Raw genomic sequence first — 15,858 nt, forward strand, 5'->3', positions numbered from 1 at the left:
TGAACCCTGGCTCACCACACTATCAAGGCTGAATTCAGCTGAGTAGATGGATGGTTCTCCACAGATGAAGAATCACGCTGTGTTTCTGTTGGTCACCCAGAAGCCAGTTAATCACAACAAGCAGAGAAATGCAGAAGCAGCACCTGCCAGGTGTCCAGGGGAGAATTGTGTGAAAAGTGGATAGCCATAAATCCTGAGTGGGGCTGGAGAGGGCTCTTATATTTCTTCCTATAAAACTGCTTGTCTCTGTAGTACTGAAGTGTCACTGCACTGAGTGTCACTGAGGAATTACATTCCTGCTGGTAATGCAAAAGTTTTGTTCTGCCAGTGACCATAAAGATGGAAGACAAGCACAGCATTTATGAGCTCCCTACTGCTGGATGTTGAGGGTTGGGAACAAAACTGGGGCCCAGGGGGATTGCTGTAAACTTTGGCCTCTGGTTTGTTCAGATTGACCCCCAAAAGTATCACTGGAAGGTACCCTGTAGATCAGTTGTCTTCAGCTCAACAGCAGGGCTCTCTTGCAACCATATGGTGAATGAGGCTACACCCTTTGCTGCAGGATGTCTTGGGAAATGGCAAATACCTTACTAGATGTGAACAGCTGCTGCTGCCTTGGCCCAAACTACACATGGGCTAGAACTTTCAGGCCCGAAATATTTTTGCCGTGTGGACATCTGTTTTCGTCCCTTCACACCTATATGTCCTGAATCTGGTGAGGGCTGGAACAAATAGGTATTACGATAAGACTGCAATGTTGCTAAAAGCTCCTCTGATTTGTGAGAACCATGACTTTTCCCCAGGAGTACAGTGCCGGCTAGGGACATGGCACTGAGATTTGGTGGTATCTCCATCCCTGAGGTCATCAGCATCTTCGTGGATGAGGTCTTGTGCAACTTGAACTGTCTGTGAGTAGGAGACACTGAAAGATCTCTTCACATTGGAATATGTCCAGGATTGATCCATTAAATGTCATGTAAATGTCGTATCATATCATTAATTGCCATGAAAATGATTCATCACTGTGGTTTTAAGAAGACCCCCACATCAGAAATAAGTTGTGAAGGCATTTATAGAGATAACCCGAAGATTTCACTTTCTTATGTTCTTTCGAGCAGATTTCTCATGGGCTGTGAAGTTGGACCCTTCCCTCCTCCATAACTTTCTTTAAAGATAAAAGACTACAGAGCAGAGAGATCTGTGACTCATGCATAGGCCAGAGGGACTTGCCTGCGTGCATGTTCCAGGAGCCAAAGCACTTAACTGCTCTTTGGTGACCACCCGGACTTAACTGCACCGAAAGGATGTGCCAGCTGCAATTATTTTCCAACAAAGACAATCTTTTCCTTTTTGTAAATGTCAGTAATAAGTCTTTAAGAACAGCTAACGGCCTGGCACATCGCTGCGCAAAGGGGAGGACAGGGATAGGCTGGGAGCGTCCCCAGCTGCAGCAGGGTAGAACTTTTGCTGGCCAGAGCAGTTCTTTTGAAGCTTTACTCCATCAAAAAGCAACAAAAGTATAAATGAATTTTATTGCAGTAGTATAAAGCCAGCCAAGTTGGCCAGCAAGAGCAGAAACAACAGAATAGTTTGGGCACTTTGAAACCCACCCCAGTGCTGCTGACTTTATGGCAAAGCTGTGTGTGCTGCTGAGAGTTGGGTCTTCCACACAGCCTCCTCTTACTGCTCACAAATGTCCTTCCCAAGCTTAAGGTTACTAACCCCAAGCTCACCCCTCAACTTGGTGTGGGATGGTTGTGCTGGAAGCAGCATCACATTGAAAGAGAATGGAAAAGAGTAATAGCCTGTTGCAGAGCATGAGGTAGGCGATACATAGCAATAGGAAGCCTTGTGGTACGTGTCTGAAAGAAAGCTTCCCTCTACTGCTCTGAGAATGGCACGTGCCACCAAGCAACCACCTCTTAAATGAAAGCTCGAGGAGGGGAAGCGATGGAAGAAATGCAACTGCTGCTGGGAAGCAATACACTCCGCCTGCCTGCCCTCCAAGGCATCCAACCAGCACTGATGTCTGGTGCTCAGTTATCAGCAGAGCCTCACTTTCTGGTTAAGCAGACCACAAACTAAGTACGCTGGAACCCAAACCCAAGGACCCTCTTCTGCACCTGAGCAGCCTCAAAAAGAGCTCGTTCAGCCTATCACCAGGCTGGACACCACTCTGGCATGGAGAACAGACTCAGGAAACCAGACCCTCCCAGGGCCACTCAAGTCAAACACCTCAGCCTAGAGCTACATGACTGCCCTGCTTAATTATGTCTGTTATGAGGTGGCACAGAATACCCCTACAGTTACAGTAGTGGGGAGCTTCAGAGCAAAGGCTGTTTGACACCTGACACCAAGGGCTCTATAAATGCAGTAAACCCAGTGCCTGCAACACCTGAGCAACCAGAGCAAAACCCAGAGCTCTCTTGGCCTTTCTCAGGTCTCCTCTCTTCTGAAATGTCTGCAGGCTCAGCTTGGACTTCCTTATCTCAAAGCGAAACTGTCATATGGGGTTTTCAGTCACAAAACTGTTACAGGAAATGCCTCACTGTGGTCATTTCACTCATAAACTTGTGTTCAAATATGGAAGCAGTACTGGCCTGAATTGCTTGTAGACGTGCTGAGGCAGACCAAAATACTTTTAAGAGCTGTCTTGTTTCCTTGAAACCAGAAAAGCAATCAGATGGCCTTTTAAAAAAAAAAGTGAGTGTTCTGTGCTTGATTAACAGAACAGTAGTTAAAAAATAATAATGAAGCGCTTCCCAAATCATCACCTCCATAGCTAAGCACCATTGGAAGGGAGTGGCAGATGTTTATTGAGAAAACAAAGTACTTTGCCATCACCCTGTTTCTTCTTGGTTTAATTGCTGCCAGGCATGTGATTGCTTTGTGTTTTCTGCCCTCCCTCAGCTTTCCTTCTTAACCATACAGGTAAATGGCTAAGACCACCCAGAGGCAGAAGCCCATTGCTTAAAATTCAGCATGTCACTGAACCTAGTGAAAGATGGGTGAAACTTCGGCCTTGCTGGCATTTCCACAAGAATTGCTCCTCTCCTGCAGAGGGGAAGTTTCCTGTGGTGTGGATTTCTGACTCCCCTGCAGCAGGAAGCAGCTTTAAAGCCATCTCACCTCATCAAGATGCTTGTTTTTGTGATGCAGAGACTGGGGGAAGGACATGACAAAGAACCATACCTTACTCACTGCTGTAGAGAGCAAAACAGCCTGGAAAGAGTTTGTGTTATATAAAATAGTCACAGAACAAAGGTGCTCAATTTTATTTCTATGTAGAGCAAGGTCTAAATTTGCTCTGCCAGACTTCATGGCAAGATAGGAAATGCTGTCAGCTTTGTGCTTTAAATCCTTCTGGTAGCTTTCCTTCTTACCTTATCTGTAAGAGAGACCACCCACAGCTCAGAGTCGTTTACTTAAAAATGCAGTTCACTCAGCACTGCACCTCCCCTGGCATCCATCACACACTAGTACCCAAGCAGAGAGAAAACACTGATCCCAGATCAGGTAGGGGGAGAGGACTGTGCTCTAACAGAGACAAACCTGAAATAAATGCAGAAAAACCTGAAAAGCTACTGCCCAGACAAGGGCCTCGCTTCTCTCCTCCTTCCTCTCCACTACAGAGACTCTGGAAACATTCATCCTGGCAGAACTGTGTGAATAGGCTACTCTTTCCTGCTTGCAGCAACAGAGTCTAATGCAGATGTGTGTTCCTGCCAATGCTACTTGCAGGAAGCTCGCCTCCTGTGTCCAAGCCACCTCCCCAGCCTCATGGGTATTTAAATAAGATATTAAGGTACACAACCAGCATTGTTCCACCTTTATTTTAACAATCAGATAAAAACAGAGCCATGGTATTAAAAGACTTATTACATTGCAATTATAAAGTGCATTTTCCACTTGAAGGCTGTGTACAAAAACCTTTTTAAAAACAAACATGCAAAAGAACCCACAAGGCACTTCCAGGCATAGAGTGAGGAGAGCAACCCCTTACTTCTATGTTCACATTGACAATGGAAAAAGGGAAAAGGCCACAAGTAGTATTTTTAAACTACTATTGGTCAAATAGTTCCCAGCCTAGCTTTAACTTATGGTATAGCTGTTCTAGTTCATCTTCCATGCTCTTCCCTTAAGCACACCGCTTCCACAGCCTGAAAACACAGGCCCCATAAGGAGATCCACCATCCACAGCACCCCAGACACATGCTTTGTTTCGGCCCACAAGCAGCCCTCCCCAGGCACTGGAGCATGCCAGGAGAGCACAGCTTCTCTACAGTGTCTTACAGCACTAACACCATTCACTAAATCCAAACATACAAACAAGAAAATCAGCGTCACTCAAACTTCAGTTTAAAAATGGATTCAAGCCAAGCTGGGCGACAGTCCCTTCACAAGAGACCATAGCAGATAAGGGCTGACTCAGAAAGCTGTTTGAATAGAGAGAGGAACCAAAGCTGATGAGCTCTGAGCTAGCAAGTAGATTTATCACCTGGAATTAGCAATCAGAGTGACAACAAGCATCAATGTCAGGTTTAGAAAAAAGCAGCAGCTGAAGGCTAGCTATTCTTCTCACAAGCTCTTTCATCCTTTTCAGCATTCAAGAGTGATCATAGTATCCCTTCTAAGTTAGAGTAAAACAGCTTCAGTACTTTATACAGCAGTCTCCAGATCTAAAAGCTAGATTTAAAAGCTTATCAAGTAGTCTAGCCCACTGCTTCTCTCCAGCCAATATAAATGCTACTATAGGCACCCAAAAAAAATTTATAAAGCTAGGAAGATTCCCTTGACCTCTATTCCTACGGACTATTCAGAACCCTCCCTTTGACTGAGGGATTACATTTTCTGCTCAGCTACTATGCAAGCAGCTTTGCAAGGCTGTTTGGCACTGAACAAGCTGGCTACCTCATCTCAGTGCAGCTATCTCATTTCAAAAGAGTGATGGCTCACATTGGTGATTTGTTTCACATCTGGAGGTGGCAGAGTAATCCCAAACATCACACTCTGTATTGGTGGGGTGAGCCACTTCTTAAGGCAAGAGCAAAACAAAGCTTAGACATTCCCAGGTTGAAGTGGCAGCAACTGCTAGAGCAGTGAGGGAAGCACAGCATGTTGATGTTCTTCAGTACAGCCACAACATCCTTGCATATGAGCAGTGCCACTCCATCTGCTGCTAAACAGTTCAAGTCATGGAGTAATAAACCACTATACTTTTTTTTTTTATTAAAAAAGCAACATCAATTCCAAAGCCTGTTTATCTCAAACCACTGATGGTGCACGTGATCCCAGCACTTTATCAGCCAGCACTTCCATCACAGTAGGTGCATGACAGCCACCTTCTCTCAGCATGACACTGCCATGTGTCTAGCTCCCACAACACCTGAGAAAAGCCGCTTGCGTGGGCATCATGCCAAAGCCCAGCAAGTCCAGCAGCTGATTCCAGATGTCCATCAAGGGATAAAAGCATCACTGGTCACTTGCAATTAAAAGAGAGGAAGGTTTTAAAGAAGGCAGTCAAAGCTGTCAGCCTACAGATGCTTTACAAGCACCATGCAGCTACAGCTAACCTCTATTTTTGGTAACACTAACCAAGCATATGATGAAAGCTCTTCAAGATCAGCTGATAAAACAACTGGTGACTAAGCATATCAGATTTTCCCCCACAGGCACATATGTCCCCTAATACAGCAGGTTGTGGGGTCACATCTTATCACAGTTGTATTCTCACTTCCAGAATACCCTTCCTGCCTCGAGTAGAAAGAGTTTCACACAAGGAAGTGCACAAGAAGATGGCTGTTCCCCATAAGCCAATCACTTCAACATTTCCTGACAGGCACAGGCCAACCCTCCAGGAGAGCCCTGCTGCTGATGCTGAAGTACAACACACTTAAAAATATTAGAACATTTTGAAAAAAAAAAAACCAACACCAAAACCCTTTAACACTAATAAGCAACACAAACCAGCCACAACTACATAGCTTCAGCAGACAACCCAAGCACTGTAGTGTTTCCCTGGAGACTAGCAGCTTTACAGAAGAGGAAGGAGTAGCAGCACTGAACAGGCAGGCAAGCAACATCTCCTTTTCTTTTGATCATCGGTAGAGCCGGCTATCTGACTTGAGACAGGGAAGGCAGTCCTTTATGGAGGTGCATCCCTGATTACAAGCCAACTGCCAGCAGAGTACTGCACTTTTTTTTTTTTTGCTGGGAGGCTTATGCAGAGCTACATGGAGCCTCACTTCTTCCACCTTTCCACACACCTCGTGTTTAGGAGGGCTCCCACACCTGCGGACACCACCAACAGTTAGTCAGAACATTAGGTCCTTAGGTCAATAGTAGGGCCCTAGCTTTTCGTAGCCTGAATAGCTTGGCCACTCGGCAAATAGGCCATAGGCACACCGAGGACTCCCAAACTGGTCAAAGGCACTGCTGAAGTCAGGGCTGCACGGGGGGCGGAGGGCTTCCTGAGCAGACTTCAGTTCTGAGCGTATGATTCTGTAATTTGTGCCCCTGTTGCTGTCCCAGTACACCTTGCCATTGCACTCAAAGGAAATAGCAAACTCAACTCTTTCATGGGATTGAATTCCATCGGGCAAGCTGATGTCAAAAGAAAACGTGTCCCGATCTGATCCTCCGTACGTATCCTTGACATATTGGCACGGGTAATCTACAAAGTTTTTCCAGGTGTCAAATGTCATCCTGATCTTTACAGACTTTTCAAAAGCCAGATTCCTCACTTTCACTGTGCCCACAACAGACCGCTCCTTTAACATACAATTTTCAAGGCACACACAGTCTGTCTGAAGACGGTTTCTGAAGTCCAGGTAGTCTGCAGAGGGCTGAACGAAGTCCAGGACAAAGCTGTCCCTCTCTACTGTTGTCAGACTAACAATGTTGTCGATCAGTTCAGTGATGTTGAAAGGAATATCTAGAGGATCATCAAATTCTGAGAACACCTTCACCATTGTCAGAGCAAAGCCTCTGCTATCCGCAAATGACACCTTCTTCTTCACCTTGTTATGTGTGAAGGAGTTTTCTGCCTCTTCTGGTCCAGTCAGTACTGCCTTGCTGTTCAGCTGGATGCACGGCCGCAATGGCTTGTTTGGCTTTGGGGCAATTTTGCAGGCACACCTCTCTCTTCGCAAGGGTGAGGAGCACAGGTACAGCTGCATTGCTACATCCACAGCCATTGCTTGTTTGTGAGGAAAATAGTCTATTACACTGAAAGATCAAAAGAAGGGGCAGTTTATGTCAGAGAAGCACTTCAATGACTTGTCAGATAGTTGCTACACTTCTCCCCATCCATCCTAAAGAAGCTTAGCTTCCATCACTCCCCAAGTCCCTCAAGCTCTGTAAGAGGCCAGTACTTGCATGACTTACAGATGTGTTGGGAAGTATGCTACCACAGTGCTGTGGCTCAACCATAGCCTGTTGCATCCCTTGAAGGGCAAGTTGACTTCCCATTGTTTGCTACAGAGAGTCACCATGCTAAGGTACTTGCAGGCACTGCCCTTCTAGGTTTGCAATAGCAGGCTCTGGAATACTTCTGACCTAACCCAAAATCCATGGCTTGGTCCTGCTGATGTTCACCTTGCTCTGCACCTATAGAGAAACAACTTTCTTCCCTCTATGGTATTTTAAAAAACAGATATCAGGCAGGCCAGAAAGTTTTCACCTTCATTGCAGAGCGCACATCCTAACCTACAGAATACTTAGAGAAACATCAGCATAGCTAGCACAGGCAAGCTGTGTGATATACTCAAGGCTGACAGAGGCTTTGGAAGCAAGTCCTTCCCCCAGAGGGGCAGACTGTGTGTCCCTCCACCACAGCATCTCCTCCTCTAGCATCCAGCCCCCAGTGATACAGCACAGTCCCTCCATGTACCCACATCTTGAAGTCAAACTATTTCCTTAATTAAATTCTCTGTTTGGCTAAAAAAAAAAAAAAAAAAAAAAGACCATGTTCCAAAGCTGGTCTCACTGTGAGAGCAGCAGCAGCTGACCGCACAAAGCACAAGAGCTCGTGCTGCCAAAGCCACATGCAGTCAGCTATAGTACTTGATAGCTGTCCCTGTGCCAGGACAACGCAACAGAGCTGCTCTCTCCAAGTCTGTGCTTTACTTTCCCACCCTGCAATACTAACAGGGCAGCTCCAAGCAGCCCTCCGTAGCATCCCTTCAGCAGTAACACTTGCTTAATTCAGAATGCATGGGCAAAGGCTTGCTTCCCAACATATCCACCAGCTACCTCCCGCATTTCTTCCTTGAGCCTTCTTTGAAGCTCAAGGGCACCTGCACAAGGACAGACAGCGGATCCACCTGTCTACCAACACCAAGCTGTTTAGTTCTTCCTGGTTTCACTGACTTTTGCACATACTTTATGCAAGTCATTTCCTCCTTTAAAACAACACAGCTTCCCACCAAGGCCAGCTTCACCTGCATCCCTTCCCAGCAGCAGCCATTCACCTGAATTCCCACTGAGCATTCAGGTACTTCTGTAAGCCTTGGTAACTCCCAGTGTTTGACATTAAGAGGCAAGAAGCATCCTGACTGGTTTGCATGACTTGAAGCATCTTCCAACTTGAGGAAGAGCTTCACCTCCCTATAATAGGATTCAGCACCTGCACTCATAAGCCTCAGCTCATTTCACACCCAGATATCTCCTTTTTGCTCTCAGAGCCTGCCGGCCCTCGAGTCATAACCACAGCAGCGTCCCCCATCAGGGTTGCTGCCTTGAGCTCTCCGCCATTCGTAGATGAAGCACGAAGGCGGCACAGCAGGGCAGCCCGTTTCAGAAGGGGAAGGCTGGGTTCCACCCACCACCCCCCTGCACTCACTCTTCCTTCCCTTACTTTAGGAAGGGAAGGCAGCTCAGAGCAGAGCAATCGCTCCTGGCAGCTGAGCCCAGCCCCGCATCAGGCAGCTCTCGCTCACCCCACGCCAAGCATCTGGCTGCCAGCCGCTCCGCCACCCCGACGCAACAAGCTGTCCCTGTGGCGCAGCCCAAACCCCCGCCACCCCTACGGGATACCTTCCGTGACAGCTTCCCTGCGCGAAGCCCCGGGAGCTCCGTGCCGGCCCCCCGGCAGCCCGTACCTGACGCAGCGCATCGGCCCGCTCACGCCCCGCCTACCCCGAACCACAGCCACCGACGGGGCAGCTTCGCTCCGGACCCTTAAGGGCGCCGCCCGCCCCGCCCTCCCTTCCGGCCGGCCAATGAGCGCGCTCCTAGCGCGGCGGGCAGCCAATGGGCAGCGCGAGGCCTTCCGCCTCAGTGGCGACGGGGCTGGACGGCAGTGTCGTCCCCGGTTGTGGGGCTGCGCTCGCTGGGCAGGGATGAGGGGAGGTGTGCGGGGCGATCATCGAGGGGTTTCGAAAAGCCCGTTGGCTCCCAGGGATCTCTTGGGAGAGCTTACTGTGCCTAAGCAGGCGTTGTGATCCTCTCGGGTGTGAAACTGGTGCAAACCCGGGGGGGCTTTGCTACCAACAAGCAGAGAGGTGACAGGAATGTCCTGAGTCCTTCTCAGGGGACTGAGCTCCTCAGCGGGGTGTTCGGTGTGCACGGAGGGGTGGGGTAGGATAGGATGGGGAAGAGGGTTACTCACACGTTCCGTCCCATGACTGAAGCTCTGGGGCAGAAATCCCAGGAGACGTTCCCAAATCCCATTTCCTGACAAGATTTAGGGCACGGAGTGGAAAAACTGAGCTGCTCACAGACACGAGAAAGTTGTCTCTTTGTAAGAGGCAATGACTGAGACAATGTTATGAACAACCGCCTATGGGACCCAATGGCCCAGAAGCCCATCCCAAGGCAGCGGGCAGACACAGGAAGGTGTTTCCAACACTGGAGTTGGGCAGCTCAACATTCCAGCAGCAACACCTCCTCCCCCCTCCTGTGAGTTGGGAATGGTGACAGGGCTGGGAGTAACAGCCTCTTGTTGGCCACATCTGGCCTCCGAGCTCACCAATGTGAGCAGTGCTGCTCTCCCACCTCCCTCGGAGAGCATAAAGGCGGTATTGAAGTCTCTACATTTGTTTTTAATTACCCGGTGGAAGCACGCATGGCTATTGTTAAATCCAGAGACTTCCTGCTGTAAAGCTGCCGCTTAATCGACTTGTTGCTCTGCAATGCAAAGCAATGCAAAAGGGTTGTGTTGAGGGGAAAAACCATTGTTTTAGCCTCATAGGTTCCTGCTTTTAGATAAAGGCAATGATAAGATCTAAGAAGCTGGGGAGAGAAATTCACTGCAGGACCCTTGGAGATGTAGATTAGTGTTTTACATGCCAGTGGCACTGTGGAATTTCAGCAGAGCTGATTGGTGACAAGGTTTGCGGCAGAGATGCAGGGTGACAAGGATTTGCCCAAGAAGCAATGGACACAGAGACCCCAGAAGGCCCATGGGTCTGCACAGCAGATCCCAGGCAGGGCTACCGTGGCCTGGCTCAGCACAGTGGCTCGGGGTGCATTTCTGCCGCGTGATAGAAGCTCTGTTTGCCTTGAGCAGGGCGAATTGCTTCACAGCTGCTGCCTGCTGTTTGCCTCTGAAGCAAAGGTAGGTGGAAGCCAGGGCAGGGCATTGTGGCGGGCTGTGGACACAGGCTCTTATCTTTTGGGAGCAGAGATAATGGCTATATTTAGCTTTGCACTGAGCCCTTGCACAGTGGTCTTACTGATTTCCCCATAGCTTTCCACCCCTCCCGGCTTGCTGGGGGACAAGGAAGAGCAATCTTCCCCTTCCCTGCTTGCTGCATAGCATGGGGAAGAAGCTTCTCCCTGGGGAGAACAAGCCCCATCCCTGATGGATGCAAGGAGGTTCCCTGTGTCCCCAAAGATTTCACCTGGTCTTTGTTCAAAGTGCAGAGCTCAGTGAGGACTCCTGGTCCTGCCACCCCTCGAGTTCCCACAGGGCTAGTTGGAGCATTTCCTCCTCGCTGTAAGGAGCTCAGATCCCAGCTGCCAGACAGGAGAAGGGAAGCGGGACTGGGGCATTGTGCAACATGCCCACACTGCAGTGGGCTGTGGGGCCAAGGCTCAAGGGCGAGTATTATAAACCTGTGGGGTGGCTGACGTAACACCATTGCCTGAAGACTCACTGCTCAGGACACCCCCTCCACAGCTTTCTGCCCCCTCTCAAATCATCAGCAGAGATGGACAGTGTCCATGGTGGTGCCTGGTGCTGTTGCAATGCTGGCAGTTGTCAGAAATTTCACAATTAGCAGTGCTGCCTTTGAGCCAGGTCCCAGTGCTTGCACCAAACAGAAGACAGTTTTGTTCACGACAAGGCCAAGAGGGTAACTCTGAAGTAATTTTAATCTGGTGTTGCCTCATGTCAAAATACTAAGGGAGAAGCTAATTTTGGAATAATTTTTGTCACGATCAGGAGGAAAGCCTGGCTGACACAGAAGAGGTTATTTTGAGCTGCCCCAGGGTGAGGGATAGCAGGCAGCTTGACTTTCTACCATCCAGAAAGGATGCATCCATGTGGCTGTGTGGCCATCAGTCCTGCCTCATCCCTTCTAGACATACAGCGGGATACCAACCTCTCTGGAGGATGGGAAGCTCACAGGCCCCCTCTAGATATCAACAGTGATTCAACAGAATCAAGCATGGAAGCAGTAAACATCCTTTTTTCCATGGGCCTCCAACTCCTGCAGCTACCCCAGGAAATGAGGCAAAGAGTGCATAATGTTTTGCAGTGTTGAAGGAAATTCCACTCGGTTCCAACTCCTGCTCCAAGGCAGAAGCTCTACTGCCACTCCTGGCTCTGTCCCAGTGCAATGAGTTACTTCAGTACATTGGCTGCTGGCCCGCGATGGGATATTTACCTTGGCATGGCTCTTTCAGGATCTCATACGCACTCAGACAGTCAAACACCCCAAGGAACATGTACTCTGCCCTGCGGAAGACTGCAGCATGGGGTCAGGTACAAAACCTGGTATTCTGTGTCCTTCAAAAAATACCAGGTAGAGTAAAACTATTGGTTCCTAATAATAAAAATGTCCAACAGTGGGCAGTAAGAAAATCCATGCAAAAATGAAGGCTGTGGGGGAAGGAATGAATGGAAATAAGAAAGCTGCTACTGACAGGGAAAAAGGGGATGTGCTTGGACTTGGATCTGCCTTAAATGTACGAGTCATAGTGAAGCAAAGTATATTTTAACTTCAGATCCCCTAGAAAGATTGCAAACCTTATTTGATCGGGGCAGATATCTTGGGCACTTACACACACTCAGGACTGGAGACTCATTGGACATACCTTTGCATAAGAGGCTGCGCTTTGCTTGAAAGTCACTTGTGTGCTCATGAAGGCTCAGATAGAAAAGATCAGGCTGAGGGCTCCTTGTAGTCATTGATGAAAAATGCAAACTCAGTTTTCTTTCAAGGATCCATATGCTCTCTTTGCTACAGCAGACAATGGTGTCTCTGTGAAGCGTTTTGTCTCATCAGATCAGTGTCAGTGAAAGATGGGATCTGTTGCCTATGTCTATCCACTCACTAAAAGGGAATCTGAAAACTAGTAGGAACTAAATGGCTGATGCGGTGTCTCAAATGAGTATCAAAAGCAAAGTCAACAATAAGGCAGATGCTGTGTGGAGGATGTTGAGAAAGGTCAGCTAGAGCTGCTCCTATTGCCAGCCTTTGCATTCTTTGAAAATATTTTTGTCTAGTCTTTTTATTTTGAGGTATTAATTTAATCCCAGGGGGAAAAAAAGTAATATTCAAAGGTTAACTCTATTAACGAAAAGTTTGAAGTTTTCTTCTTGCAAAAACTGTTTGCAGCTAAGAAACTCAATGCAGCTAAGTAGGTCACTTGAGATCCCTAGTTTGGTGCATACAAATGCCTTTCCTGTCTGCAGATGTCTTGGCCTTGTCTGCTGCCTGAGTGAGTATCCTGGAGAGATGGCTCTCTCCCTGCCCGATCCCACAAAGTCTAGCTGATCTCATTTGTGCTTAACAGAAGCCAGTGGTGCGCAGCATCTTTGTACCAGACGTGTGCTTCTAAACTTGGGTTGGAGGAGGCAACATTTAGGAGATGTGCCTGCAAATGAAGACACATCCAGGTCAGGAATATCTCTGACAAGGTCTGGAATGCAGGCTATTTATTCATAAGAAGCCAGGGAGGAGGAACTCAGGCTGTTGGGCAGTCTATTAAGCAGCATTTTGGTGCTGGCAGCTGGGAATAGCACATGTCCTGAGCCTGTGGAGCCTGCGAGCATTTTTGTCTGTCCGTTCTTTGTCCCCTCCTCCCCTAGACTTTGCTCATTCTCTACTCCCAATCTGCTCAGATTCCAGCAGTACGGAATGGCATGCGGAAGAGGAGGGGTGCTGGCAGGCTCAAGCGGCAGCCACAGCAATCCTGCAGTGACTGAAAATCGATCTATAGAAAACACACCCCCTCACCACAGGTACAACAAAGTGCTTGGTGTAGATCATGGCTTAATGGATGCCACTGCTCCTGAGCAAAATTTGAAGCGTAGGACTTGTCAAGGGGGTGCAGACACAGCAGACGGAGGAGAATGTCCTTGGCCTTCTAAGATGAGAGATCAGAGTACAATGATCTGAACCAGGTGGCACCAGCAAAGCTGGTTAGAAAGCAGCAATAGCAGGGCCTATAGGAAAATCAGTAAGTCGAAATAAATAAGATGGTTTTGAAAGTCATCACAACTAGGCTGAGAATTAGATTTGCTGATATCTGCTCTTGTCAAAGCAGAAGAGGTACAGTATGGCATAGTAGCTGAATATACTGGGTAACTGCTGGTTTTAGATGACTGTTTTTGAGGAAGGAAGTAAATGTAAAATTGCTTTTTCATTTCTTGTGCAAAATGACAGCAACATGGGCATCTTTGTGACTCACATATGTACACATTTGTACTCATATGGACACATTCCTGTGCACAGATGTGCGTGACAGTATTAAGGATCTGTCTCTATGGAAAAGTGTTAGAATTCTGTGTTGTGCTCTCTGCTTGTTTAAGCTCACAGAACAAATCAGCATCTACTGTTAAGCTTTTCAGCTGCAGAGCAGAAGAAAACTGGTCCCACAGATTTTGAGCTTTCGTAGGTTTTCATCTTTTTTACCCCCACGGCTGCAGTGATAACTCAAGTAGTTTATCTGAAAGCCAAATGCAGTCAGTCTCTGTTGATAGGCCATCTTTCCTGGTATTTCAAAAATACTTTGATCCCCACCCCACTGTCTTAGTCCTATTTTTTGCAGTACCACAACATCAAAACTAGTAGTGCAATGCTGACATGCTGCAGGCAACACCAAACTCTCTCCACTAATTATTTTCATTGATGTAAGGGTCACTTCAGAACACAACATTTCCTGTGATCTTCTAGCTCCCAGTGTGGAGACAGTCAGGAAAAGAATAAACACCATTTTCTAAAGCTGGTTGCAGTAACCTTGTTGTCTGAGACTCAGACAGCACTTCAGATTTCCTTATTACCACATATCTGAGAGACAGGAGGTTGCTGTCGCTTCCCAGAGAAAGGTTGTATGCCTCAGTTGGTCACTCCACAGAGAACTGACCCACTGCAATTGCTGCCAACTTTCTCAACTTTCTTTGATTAGTTGGTCTCAAAATGATGTGAAGGACCAGACTTCTGACTTCCTCTTCCTTAAGATCACTGTTGGTTCTTCCATGGGAGCCCTTACAAGGCCTAATGCTATTCAGCGTTGAGCTGGGTTTGAGCTGGTTGACAACTTTTATAGCCCTTGGTCACATAGCCAGTAAACTTGTGGTTGCAGCGTGGTTTGCTCAGGGTCCTCCAAAAGGTGTGCATAAGTAGCTTTTATCTCAATTAAATCACAGCAACTTAACTTAAGCTGCTTGTGTCAGCTCCCTGTCACCTTCCCTACCAACAGGGCCTGATCCAGCTTGTGCAAAGACACAGCTTGGGCTTTGCACCATTCTTGTGCGGCCTATACAGGACAGAGCTTCTCTGGCACTCCAACTGCCTCTGAGTTTTTTAAAAGCCTCTGATAAAACTTGAGCTAATGCAGCTATAAATAGCAAACAATGGCTTTTGGTTAACCCAGGAACTTTGGTCATGGAGCTGGCTCTGGGCTCCAGCGTTTGGCTTTTCACAGCCTCAGGTCTCATACCAGCTGGATTCCAAGTTCATTAGCACTATTGGCTCATTTCTGCCTTCTATTCTGGGCAAAAGGAGACACACGTTTCTGTAAATTTGCACCCATGCATATGAAATATGTGTTTATATATTACACAGCAGTAAATATTCTTGTACGTATCTATAAAGGTATACTTGACATTTTGGTGGCAGTTTTCCTCCTTTCTTCAAAGATTTTAAACTCAACTACTTCATGGTCACTATGGCCCAAATGGCCTCCAGTTGCCACTTCACCCACGAGACTCTGTTCACAAGCAGCATATCTAGGAGGATACCTTTACAAGTCAGCTCCCTTAGTACTTCCCCCAAGAAGTTATCATCAGGGTGTTTTAGGAATCCCCTGAGTCTGTTTGCATTAGCTGTGTGGTGTTCCCATTTAATGTCTGGCAAGTTGAAGTCACCCATAAAGACAAAGGTTGCAAAGTACATAACTTCCTCATCTGATATGGATGCTGCAGTGGACTGACCGTCACAGGCCTATATATCACCAAGCTGCTGTTCCCCAGCATTTCTTATCTGCACAAGCATGCATCCTGTTTATTGAGCAGGCTACTTTTGTTTTCCAGGTCAGTCTCCCTTATGGGCGTATTATTGCTGTTATTGGCTGGCATGGTGTTGTGACACATCAAAGATAATGTGCCATAGTGAAGGTTTAATCTCAGGGGAATGGGGGCGAAAAAGTCATTACTTAAAATTGAGAGTGTGTTATTTAACAAGTGAA

General features: G+C 47.4%; 1 protein-coding gene across 2 annotated transcripts; it reads right to left on the reverse strand.

Moving 5' to 3' along the window:
• Positions 1–3,817: 3,817 nt before the first annotated feature.
• Positions 3,818–9,203, reverse strand: PPP1R3B (protein phosphatase 1 regulatory subunit 3B). 2 transcript variants are annotated; one of them, XM_003205600.4, is made up of 2 exons: positions 9,102–9,203; positions 3,818–7,227 (listed from the first exon to the last, which is right to left on the reverse strand). In XM_003205600.4, the coding sequence occupies exons 1-2, from the start codon at positions 9,113–9,115 to the stop codon at positions 6,336–6,338; spliced, it is 906 nt and encodes a 301-aa protein (XP_003205648.1). In that variant the 5' UTR covers positions 9,116–9,203; the 3' UTR covers positions 3,818–6,335. The 2 variants fall into 2 exon arrangements, with proteins under 2 accessions (XP_003205648.1, XP_010707980.1); XM_010709678.4 differs by having other exon boundaries at positions 9,037–9,185.
• Positions 9,204–15,858: the final 6,655 nt, after the last annotated feature.

The sequence above is a fragment of the Meleagris gallopavo genome, chromosome 4 (assembly GCF_905368555.1).
Source record: "Meleagris gallopavo chromosome 4, MGAL_WU_HG_1.1, whole genome shotgun sequence".
Taxonomy (NCBI): Eukaryota; Metazoa; Chordata; class Aves; order Galliformes; family Phasianidae; genus Meleagris; species Meleagris gallopavo.